Below are 12,540 nucleotides of genomic sequence, written 5' to 3'. Positions count from 1 at the left end.
AATCAGATCAAATCCTTGAGGTTTTCTATGTCTGAAAGACTCCAATAGTGTTTACATTTTTCATTAAAACAGATTCTCTTTGTATTGAAGACAGCGTAACACTGTTCAGACAATTTTTCGAACTATTTCCTTCTGAAATCCAAAACTTTACTCCAGATTTATAGATTTTAAACAATATCTCTATGTAGGATCTTTTGTTTTGCTATATATGCATGCAAATTTGCAGAACTAAACAAAGGCTAGATCTAACATTTACTGTATATACAGTGTCAGCACAATCATTTCTTCCCCTTCTCCCACATTTTCACTTGCCACACTTGGTAATTCCTATCTTCAATGTGGCCAATCTGAGTTTCTGCTACAAGTCTTGCAATCAAAAGATCTCTCTGCATCCTTCAACTTTATACTAAAGGCTATACACAGCACTAAACAAAATCATGAGACTCCAATCATCTTAATAGGCTATATCTGTCTTTGGAAGAAATTCAGGTAGATGTATGCATCAGTTTCTCACATCTAATACTTTAAATAATATATGGACTGCACACATTGATAAACAATTTCTTTTGAAAGAATGAGTCTCTCTTGCTTACAGTAATGCTTAAAGTTTATTTGGATCTCCAGTGTGGACAATGTCCTACATTGAATATGTGTCTCCAGTCACTTCCTTGTATGGACATTTCTCAAATACACATTACTTTTCAACATGCATTAGTTAATTACATTTTTGCCCATCAGAATTTTTTCTCTTTCAGATTAGGACTTTTTCTTGTCCCCCTTGAAAAGAACATCAAGTATTTCAAATGTATTTTATGGTTTCTTTGTGGGGGAAGAAAACATTGCAAAGATAATTATTCTGGGCACAGTATCAGGTACAAAAAAGGAGCCACTGAAAGTGAAATACCAGAGAAATCAGAGGATGAGAGAAAGAAAGTATAAGGTATTCCATTGTCAATTGCCACAGTTAAGCAGACACAGCTATCAGTTAAGAATGAAAATTTAAGACCTTCAACAGAAATTTACTTCTGTGAAGACAGCTTCTCCTTTAACCTGGCAAGCTTCCCAACTACTGTGTAAACCTACGTTTCATTCTGCATTCTTCAGCAGTTAGCTGATATTTTTAGAGTCACACTGGTCAAAGTCTGTTCCGGGGCACTCAGCATAAAGCTGGGTTTAACTTTTAGTGACCAAGTCAACTCTCCATTGCTTTGAAAAGCAGAAAGGTAAGATAACACGTATAGCAAAAGATTTAGAATAATATATGCTGGATACGGAGGTGTAACACCTAAATGCATAGCGTCAACACTGCAAAGCTTCCTGGGTTTCACAGTGTACTTTCCAGGGCTCCAGACTCCAGAAAGACTGATTAGCTGACACATGGCACTGAATTTAAGCTGACTCTCTACAAGAAGTGCCCTCACCAAATCCCTTCAGAGCACAGACTGCACCACAGTATAGATACCTCCTATAATCACCAGCATTTTCTAGTCTTACTGGGTTAGTGAGGTCTGCTGTGACGTACAGAAAGGGTGTCACTGCGACCATGTTAAATACCTACAGAAACTCATAGGTCTTGTGGAGCTGGCTCCTCCACACTGTGTGTCTTTGTGGCCTGATGTCCGGAAACACAGTCCAAAATTTACAAGGTTTATCCAGCAACATTTCTGATCCAGAACGGGTACAGTGCTTCATCTATTGAAAGCAACTGCACTGTTATCCCTGGGAGCTACACGTTCACAAACCTGGGCATGTATAGCTGCACTTAGTAGCCAACTGCTGACTGCATGACATAATTTGAAGAAGTAGGCTTTGTATTTACAGACTAATTTCTGCAGACTACAATTAACTGAATTAGCTAGTGATCAAATACTGAATAATCAAAACTTGTTTTCTGGTAAGAATACATTATTTCCAAATCACAGCTTAGTCTCCAAATGCTGACAAAGGTTGAGAAATTAGAGTTTTGAATTTTTTTTAGTACTGCATCCTAAGCATCTGTATTAGAATATTTAGCTTTTTTCTAACCATGAAGCTTTCTTAAAAATGACGGTATTCAGGTAAGCCAGCTAGCAAACCTTAACAAATTATTTATTTCAGAACTCCAGAATAAGCACTGTACACCAAAACAGAGATTAAAAGGCACACAATATGACAATACCCATATTGCCATACCATTTAATTGGTTCACAACTGAGCGGTTACTTTTACAGGAAACAATCTGTCTTTCTAAAAGACAGATGTAGACATACTGCATAAATTAGTTTCAAGTTTGTAGTATGAACACTAGTGATCTTGCAATGAAGGCAGAAATTACTGTTAATTCTTGAAATTCAGAAGTGCATCTACAACTAATCTCCTTGCTTAATGCCTGGTGGTGTGAGCAAAGGAAAGGAGGATGAAGCTAACCTTGTTCATGCAGGCGACTTGCACTGTTCAAGGAATGGGACACTTAACTAATTATTATTCTGGTCTAGACTATCTCGCTGCAGATTGAGAAGAAAATATCCTACAGTGGATTTCCAATTATTCAAGAACCATGACAGAGCTGCTATCATACTGTTCTTAGTCACTGCTCTTATGAGCAAAATATGATACACCTCCTAAAGAGGAAACAGAATATGCAGTTTGGGTAAGACCAGCTTCAGGTTGTGCAAAACAAGTGGCATATAAGAACTAATGCTGTTAATCACTCACTTGTATTTGATTCAGAGAATAATACCCATTGCAAACAGCTACTCCTCAATTTAACACAACAGTGAAAGTTATGTTCTTATAAACACCAACACCTGTGTCATCATTTGTTAGCACACATGCAACACTAAATAAGGAGGTCTAATACAGTACCCTGCATTAAGGTTTCAAAACTAGCAGGCTCATAACATTTTATGACCTACTGGGAAGCATGTACAGTCTCCAGAGCAGCAATATCTAATACGGAAAGCTAATCAAGAGATCTACTACAACAAAAAATATAAACTTTCTATCAAAACCATCTTCACTGACCCAACACCAACTGGTTAGGTTAATTCCTATTTACAAATTGTTTGTGCAGGAAACTTACGTGTAGACACCCACACCTCCTGGGTTTATTTTTCTCCCTATCAGAGAAAACTAATCTGTTTCTAACAGGGTGACAATAGTTTGGTACAAAGCAGCAGCAGTAGCTAATAAGAAGTGGTGCATATACCAAAGGAGCAGAGAAAGTGTAGGAGTGAAATGAACACAACCAGGGCAGAGACAGGATTACAAGGCCAGAGACAGCAGGCTGAGGGCACTCCCCAGCATGGTCTCACCTGGCCTGGCTGTGTTTCCAGATTTTCCAGGAGCTACATGCCTTCTTCTGTCTTAGTAACAGAAGACAGACACAGTCTGAGCAAAGTTATCACCAGACAGTCTAAGGGGACAATGTAAGGAAACAGTTCTAGTCCTAAATCCAGATCACACAGCTGGTAGATTAAGAAAAGGTTCCTGACAGAGCATGTATTTCAGAGTCAAATATGGATTAATGCTTCCATGGATGAGTTTACAGCTTTGGAAAAATAAGAGCTGGAGAGACCAACTCACCATTCAAAAGGATTGGTATTACACACTGTATCATGATACTCTGTGTGGTATCCATACTGCAGAAGTCTCAAATTGTCATCCCTTTCAGGACCCATCAGCTATTTTCACACTTTAGCATTTAGTTTCCAATTCAAAAATAGTCGTAATACAAATACTAGTAATGAACTTCAGAGTCAAATCAGATGGGGAAAAAAGCATAACTGAAGGACAATCTAATTTGGGAAGAAGTAAATACACACTGGGACTTATTACTCTGAATTAGATTATTAAGTACAAACACCCATTTTCTTTCACCCTAATTTCCAATTCTCTTCATTTTGCAACTGCCCATACCTTAAAAATGGTGACACAAAAGAAAAGGGCACAATCTCAGGCTGACAAGTTGCTGTGATGTATCCCTTCTAATGATGAGATATGAATAATATTTTACTTGCCTGAAAATGCCTTAATCCATTAAAATGCCTTAAGCTTGTTTAGGCACTACAAGTTTACATGGGAGGCAGCATTGAAACAGAGAGAACTCAATGCATTTAAACACTAACATTAAAGCAAGATAATGATCATTAACAGTTAACTATCTTAATCCTTGAGCAAAATTTTCCAGTTGTATATCTTTAATCATCATCATGGCTGGGCTTCGCGAACGAAGATTTGGGAAGGCTCTATCCACATTTGTTACAGGCACGTTGGTGACTTATGAGGCCAATACGAGACAGACATATCCGATTGCAAAAGGCACAGCAGAAAGATTCCTTAGATGGTGTATTCTGCAAGACACGGTTCTTTCTGCGTTGCCTTTTCTCCTCGAGAGTGATCCTGCGTGCGTTCTCAAAGGAGACAGCAGCATTATAGATGGTGTGTCTCCAGGCCTCCCGATTTGACGCCGGAGTAGACCAGTTATGGTGATCAATATGGCCAAGGCTGAGATGTTGTTTCTATAAAAGACATTTAAAAAAACCCAAAACGCTAATTGATATTTAAACCCTACTACTTTAACAACTTCTCCTCAACATATGCAAAATCCATGGGGAACTAACTATTGTGTCAAGTGCTGGCAACAGTCTTTTCTACCGAAGCAATTGCCAACTGATTTAAACAGGAACTTTCATTTTTTCACTACAGGTTAAAAAATGTTATTACCTTCTTCAGATGAAGATCAACTGATGAAGTCCCATTAAAAAAGTATGTAAAATATTCACTTACACTGAAACACTGAGTAGCATATACTCTATTTCCAATACATCTGCATTGTTACAACTACAGCTTTCAAGTCCAGACTGAACTTAAACTTCAGAATTACTTCATCAGTTATCTTTATTATTTTTTTCATGATGATATATAGAGTAGTATCATGAACTCCATTTTAAAAATAACTGGCTTTCCACTGTGAATTTTAGCTATACAGCAAAATGTGTCAGTCTACACCTGGCAAACACTAATTTTTTTGGTAAGATTTTAAGATACACTCCCTTCATCTACCCTCTCTGCATTTTAAGATATATTTTAAGAACCTCCAGTCCCCCCACTATCACAGGAAAGAAAACAAAAAAACACAGGAACCATGAATTTCAGAAACCAAACTGCAGTATTTGCCACTGTTTTACTATGCACAGATGTTGGCAAGTAACTTGAGTTTAGCCATACATAACGCACATACATTACTTGCTTACACCCAAAGAATAAGAATTAAAGGTCAAGTAGTGGTTTAAAATAGGTATATGCATATACTTTGTAAGTTATTTTTTTCCATGAGGCAGGGAGGTTCTTTCTTCATAGCTGACGCCTTGCTACAGCACTGCTCAAATTCAATGGAGAAAATACATTTCTATTTTTCTTTCCTGCAGTTTAACACCTGAAAGAAGCTAAATTAATTTGTTTTAGGAAGCATATTTATACAGGACATCTAACACACTATTCTCACTTAAAGTGATGTTAAAACATGTAACTAAAAAGCCTTTCAGTTCAAGACAACTGGATCAAATTTAGCCAGTGTCTTTTATTTCACCATATATTCCAATGAAAGCTATTTTGAGAAGAGAGAGGGACAAAGCTGGAGCAAAACTGTTTTGGCCATACAATTATGGGAATACTGCTATTATTCAAGCATCAGGAAATAGGAAGCGTCACAAAAATTACTTCCTTACCTACATTTGTTAGAAATAAAGGAAAGGTCTTCTTGATCTTTTGGCTTATGATGCCAAAATATTGGATGGCTTGAATCCAGGCTATTAAAACACTTCTGCCTTTTGAAGTTTGAATTTTAGGGTGGGGGGGTTTAATACTGATATCCCTTACCAGTCTAGAGATCAGCAATATTGTCTGTCTTACGCCACTCCTCACTCCACTAGCCTAAAAAGAGATATATATACTTCTTACTCAAGACTGGGTTATGCAGTTGTTTTGCATCTTTTCTAATTCCTTTCTCTCACTAATGTTGGCAATGCTTCAGGAGTTATTTTGGGAAGTAAAAGACACTGGGAACCTTTAACAGCCAAATTGATTACAGAATTTTTCCTATGTCCTTAAAACTAATGTTTGTCTTCAGAATTTGACATGGAAAAAAGTTTGTGCTCTAAACTGTGTAAATGAAAGTCAGAAAAATATGAAGCATAATATTACAGTATGACCGGAGTTAATACTAAACAAATCAAAGCATTTGATGAAAAAAATGTGGAACCTGAATCATATAGAAGTCATTTACACCCTCCACGTAAACAAAATATTCACACGATGTGAAAAAAAGCCACCCTAACAGGAAACTCTCTCTCATATTTATACAAGCTACTTTACATAACAACAGAAACTACTGATTTTATCCAGGCAAGGCAAGAAAGAAAACAACTTGCTTTTTTTCTTTAAAGACACATCCACAAGCAAGTAATAAGTTCTGTTTAACATGTCCAAGGGTTTGGCTTTTTTTGATTATTACTGGAATGTACTTTGTCATAAACCACACAGCTTCAAATTCTGTTGATTATGTTATGTTATGCACTCAGAGTTCTATCAGATATATTCCCTCTTAGAAAACCATGTGTTATTACATTCAACCAGACGCTTTTTCCATTGCCAACTCTCCAAAACACGAACACACACTATTAAAAAAAAAAAAAAAAGCTAGTAGGGAATAATCATGTTTCAAGAAAGAGGAAAGGAGCAGACTTGCACACAGCAGGTTTATCCTACGGTATCAGAAGGTTTTTCCCTATCTTCTTCCTTTTTTTTTTTGGAACCCTGAAAACAGTATATAGCATTCATGATTTCTTGCCCATTCAGTATCAATACTACCAAATACTAATACTGGCATTGACGGTTTCCTAACAACTAAAAATACCCACATTTTCTTAAAGGAAATATCATCAAATTATTAAATGTTTACATTCTAAATACGCAGGGTGTTGCTGCAGAACAAAAACATTTACAGCATGGTAGAAAGAAGGGAGAGAAAAAGATGATGATGGGAAGAAAAACAGAACATGCTGCTTTCATTCATGTAGTGGTGATGTCAGTGCCTGCAATGGTAGTTGCAGTGACCTGTAGAGGCTCAAAGCTGGAGTGTTTTCACAGAAATCTCCTTTATAAAAAGAACCTCTGGCAAATTACTAAAATATCCACAACAAAATGGCTTAGTAAAATAGTCAGTTCAAGGAATCTATAATGGAAAAGGCTGAAAGAAGGCAGGGAAGAGGCAGGTGTCTTAAGAAGAAAAAAACATCTATCCATCAGAATCATAAGCAGTCTCCAGAACGAGCATATTCGTGAAACAATCCAAGTCAGACTGCAGAGCCAAAGACAAACATCTCCTGCCCTGGTGAGAAAAACAACAGGATTAAACCTACAGCCTAAGCTCACATTTTACAGCAGTGGGAAATGGCTTTGAAAAACTGACAAAAAAAACTTAATCAAGCCACTTCCCCAAGACTTGCATACTGATAACAACCATAAATAGCTGGAGTAGCACATTGTTTAACAAGCCACAGCAAGATGGTCCATGTCTGAAAACAGAACATTTTTTAATTTTTTTTTTCCAAGTCCTCCATTATTACTGCAGCAGTACTCCAGTTCAGCAATCAGTTTTCTATATAGTTCTATCACCACATAGACTACAAGCAATGCTTTTAGTACCATACATCATATACTGAAATGCTGAGGAACGCACAGGGAAACAAAGACAAAATACTGCCCCACGGCATGCAACTATATTCCAAATTGTGCAAAAACAGATCTAGGTTTTGGGGGTAGAGAGGGCTGGGGGTTGGAAACCTTTTTTCATTCCCAAAACTGAAGAAATAGAGTATCTTATTACCCTGCCCACTAGAAAATGGTGCCTGTATTTCGGTAAAATAAAGCTGTTGACGTGTGCAATTGTGGTCATTATTAGGGCGATCACGTTGTTTTCATTCATTCATTCAGGATTTGCTAGAGGATGTCAGCTTCTGCAGCAGCAGCTGGCTTGACCTGGAGGAGGGGGAACGAATTCCTTCCAGCGCATACAGATTACAGGGTGCGCTTCTTAACGGACCGTTTAGGATCTTATACACTGCACCCATTAAACCAAATCAAGCTATATGTGCTGTTAACGAGGTTCACCGGGAGGCAAGCTCAACCAAGTTGAGTGACGGAAAAGTCATTCAGTACTAATCTACAATCTGATTTATTAAGGCTAAAATAGCCCACAGATGAAGAAGACTGAAACCACTTTCTAAAATTAAAATGCCCCCTCCAACAAAAAAATTCGTATGCAGTAACAAAATACTTCACAGCTTTGCAGTAATTTTCCTTGCTTGCAGGTAACTGCCTGCATTCCTCCCTCTTCAATACACCTTAAGCGTAGACTTTATACACTGCACCACTACAATGTTTTCGTCCGGGTTCCCATAATTAAATAATTTAGAATGCTCATCATCAGCACCATTGCTACTCATATGCACTGACTTTTTTTTTCTCTAGTTTTCCATTAGCATTTTCCGAAGATTTAAGAAGGAAAAAAGGAAATCTACATTTAATGCTCCATACAGTGAAAAAAACTATGATCTTTAAAAATAGAGCTTGAATGAAGCAAAACCACTGAAGCTCAGTTCCATTTTCAAGCATGCAAAACTTCTGCGTAAGCAGATGATCTTTTTCAAAAATAAATTACAAAGTATCTGTGCTCAGATTATAACACAATCCATTTGGTCATCTGCATAAACAGATGCATAGGGCAAACTAACTATGCCAAACTGGCACTGACATTTTGCTCATTCGCAAAAAACTGCCCCTGTCCTAATGACAGATCTGCCCAAGTTAGAAATACTACAGATCGTAAGGTTTTACTACACAGAAAAACTGAAGGGGGGAACTGGGGAGAAGGTAAGATTCCACTGCTACAAAACATGTTGGCACCCAGCACCGACCACAATTTGCCACAGAAATCAAACACAGTAAGACTTATGGAAGGGATAGAAAAAGCGAGGGGTATTGAACCACATAAAACGTTCTAAGGAAGAGATGATGTGAGACACCTGATAGCTACAACAGGATAACATGAAAAGTCCATTTAGTCTGATTCATTCAACTGCTAAAGTGATGGGGGAAGGAGGGAGGGAGGTAAGATGGCCACTGCTACTTTAACACATTCAATAATTTAACAGACAACCTGACGCAGGTTAAGTTGGACTTGCTGGGAATCAGTTTTACATTTTCAACTTTACAGGCCTATTTTGGCTGCACTGGAGGTTGGTTTGTTTGGTTTTGGAGTTGGGTTTTATTTGGTTAGGATTTTTTTACAATTTCAAGGATTCAGTATTAAATATCACAAGGAGACTATTATTTGTTTTTAAGCATCTTAGTATGGGAATTTCCTTGTTTTGGAGTCTGTGCTTGAAAACATCCCATCTTTTAACCTAAGATGCTATAAAAATGCAAGTGTAAGAAATTAAGCTCTGCAGAAAGAAAGAGCGTTTGAGGCTTGGGTTTAGCACACACTTTGGAACTCAGTTGTGACATCCCAGATATAAATCTAACCCATTAACACCCCTACTAAATAGTTACAGCTGTAGACAGGGAAGCGGGTTAATTTTAGGCTCGTTCCTCTACTACACACCTCTGCTGCCAGGGCCCGAGCTCAAGGGTAGAAAGAAGAAGGAACACCGCGGTCGGAGCCCCCGATGCCCGCCCCCCGAGGGACCGGGCTGGGCAGGGGGAGCCGCCGGAGGGGGACCCCTGGGCCTCGCCCCGGCTCCGGTCCTCCCGAGGCCCCGCGGATGGGAGCACAGGGGTGTTCTTCCCAAGCAGGATCTCCACCTCGACCGAGACGGAGGATGACATTTCAGGGGGCGCCTCCCCCCAACCTCGAGGGAGGGCAACGGGACGAAATGTTTTTTCCCCTGTTCGGCTGCACTCCTGGCAGGGCAAACGCGGGCACGACACCAGAGCGGGGGGGGGGTGGGGGGTGGAGAGAGGGAGTGTTTTAGGACTCACCCTCGCTCCCCAAGGCTCCAGAGGGGCTGTTCCGGCCGGGCCGGGAGTCCCCCAGTCTCCCACCTCCTCTGGCCCGGGGGGAGGACAAAACGCAGCCCCACAGCGGGTAGCAGAGCCCGGGGTGCCCGGAGGCTGGGCGGCCCCAGCCCATACGGCAGCCCGGGGGGCAGGGGAGCGGGACCGGCTTTGTCCCGGTACTTTACCTCTGTACACGGGGGAGCTGGGGCTCCGTCTCTCAGGTGAGCTGCTCCTCCTGCTGCCGCCGGTCTCCGGCGAGCGCCGCTGCCTGCCCTTCACCTTGCCCGGCTCCGCTCCGCCGCCTCCCGCTGCCAGCGGCGGCGTCGCGCTAGGCGGTGGAGGGGGGCTGCCCCCGCCGCGACCCCCCGGCCCCGTGCCGCTGCCCACCGAGGCGGAGGGGGACCGGGTCGGGCTGTGCTGGTTGCCCCGCAGGAGCTGGTACGGGACGGTCGCTCGGATGGGCTGGAGCAGCCGGCTGGTCCCCGCCGCGCCTCCCCCGGCGCCGTTACCGGGGCCCCCGGCCGTGCCGCAACCGGCAGTGGGGGACCCGGCGGCGCCGCGCCTCATCCTCTGCGGCGGGGGCTGGTGGTGGGACGGGGGAGTTTGGGAGGAGCTGGACGAGGACATGGCGGGGATGCGCAGGACCCCGCGGGTCACTCGCTCCGACGACTGCGGGGAACCCGAGCTCGGCCTCCGGCGCCCCGCATGCACCGGCCGCGGGGAGAGGAGGAGGAAGGGGGGGAAGGAGAGAGGGGGCGGGGCGGGACAAGCGCTGCACGGCCCGAGGGAGTCTCCGCGCCGCCTGCCCAGCTGCCCCCGGCGCTTCCTATCGGCGACGGCGGCTGCTGCTCCCACGCCAGGCTCTGGCCATCGCTGCCCGCCCCAGCGTCGAGAGCACCGGGGGCGCTGCCGAGCCCAGCGGCCGCTCACATCGTACAGCGCTGCCGGCTCAGGGTGGTCGCCGGCGGGGCGCGACGAGGGTACACGCTGCCCGAGGAGGGAGGATGGGGAGGGGGGGAGGCGCTCCCAGCCAGCTCTTGCTCCAGCTCCTGCCCCCGCCGGCGCCACAGAGCTGCAAAGACCACCATCCGCTCGCCGCGCCGCCCGCCCTCCGAATGGCACCGCGCAGCCCCGGCGCCTGGCCGCGACGGGCAGGGGCGGCGGGCGCGCGCGCCCATTGGGTGCCACAGGGGCGCCAGCGCAGGCTCCATTGGCCAGCGGCCCTGTCGCTCTTAACATTTAGCCAATGAAAGCGCGGCGACCCGCGGTGGGGGCGGGGCGTCGGGGCAGGGGGTGTGGCCGGCGGCGGTGGGGGCGGGCTGTGGGAAGTGGGATGTGGCGGCCGCGGGAGGGGCGGGGACGGGCCCGGGCTCGGTTTGGGATTATAGAGGGGTACAGCGCCCGTTGGGGGAATGGGGGACGCTCCTGAGGTGCCAAGATGCGCTTCTGAGTTCACAGTGGACTTTATGGCGATGCAGACTTGGCACTGATTAAAGAGAGCCAGTGCTCTGGACCGAGTCTTGCACTGCCCCTATTCCCAGAAGACTCTCTGCCTCTCCTCGCTCACTCCACTACATTGCGGGGACGGCTGAGAAACAGCCAACGTTTCCTGCAACAAAGTTTATTCACACCCATCAAGCCTTTAAAATATTTTTACTTCTGTTAGAAGATCAAGATCTTCTTCAAAGTCTAAAGTGTAGTTTCATCATTTCCTATATGTGTATATGGAATTAATTTTTTTTTTCCTAATGTACGTCCAAAAACAGTTCTCAGAGAATGTCAAGAGAAAACAAAGAGTTTTACAGTAATATTAAAAAAAGTGTTTTTGTTCTAGGAGAAAAAGCTCCCACAAGATGAATTGATAACACAAGACAATGAGACAGAAACAAAATAAAGATTAGGATGAGTAGCTTAATAGCTAAGAAAATAAATGGCTGTAAGATCAGAAAGATAAGTTGAGCTGAGTCCATCAAGAAAGCAGTGTTTATGTTGGATCTGATGCAAATAGGATGCTAATGGAGGTGAAGGAAAATGCAGGGAGTGTTGCTATATGGAGGAAGTCAGCTCAGTGTGATGGCCTCTCAGATTCAAACTGCAGGCATTAAGAGAACAAAAAGGACATGGAATATAGATAGAATTAAAATAGTTGGTGTTTCACAAGCTGTATTCTACTATATTAGCTACTGCCTTCCAATCTAATCAATCAAAAGTGTCACACAATTAACTATTCCCTTGTACTCTTTTTGATTATATAACAAACACTCATAATGGTCTTGCACACTTCAGGTTACTACACTTACTCTATAATTCCAAAACTGTCCACAGTTATCCTTATCCCTTGGTAGCACAGGAACCAGTCGATAGTCCCAGTGAGAAACTGTATTCTCGGAAAATGCTTCTATTCATGGGCTGTTAGCAAGACTTTGTTTGCACTAGCACCATGTGACGCAGTCGCCGCGGTTATGTTACAGAAAGGGTTGGAATAATACACCCCAGATC

The 12,540-nt window shown here is 43.1% G+C and overlaps 1 protein-coding gene across 2 annotated transcripts in view; it reads right to left on the bottom strand.

Annotated features, from left to right (window-relative positions):
• The window catches only part of GLCCI1 (glucocorticoid induced 1), a 54,024-nt gene extending 42,844 nt beyond the window's left edge, over nt 1–11,180 (bottom strand). Inside the window, exon 1 of one of the 2 annotated variants that reach the window (XM_017817735.1) lies at nt 10,227–11,180. In XM_017817735.1, coding sequence (XP_017673224.1) covers nt 10,227–10,668 — 442 coding nt within the window. In that variant the 5' untranslated portion in view covers nt 10,669–11,180. The remainder of the gene's footprint in view (nt 1–10,226) is intronic. The other variant, XM_017817734.1, reaches the window with a different exon arrangement.
• Nucleotides 11,181–12,540: the final 1,360 nt, after the last annotated feature.

This window comes from Lepidothrix coronata, unplaced genomic scaffold (assembly GCF_001604755.1).
Source record: "Lepidothrix coronata isolate B3197 unplaced genomic scaffold, Lepidothrix_coronata-1.0 Scaffold62, whole genome shotgun sequence".
NCBI lineage: Eukaryota > Metazoa > Chordata > Aves > Passeriformes > Pipridae > Lepidothrix > Lepidothrix coronata.
This window is presented reverse-complemented; position numbering and strand designations above follow the sequence as displayed.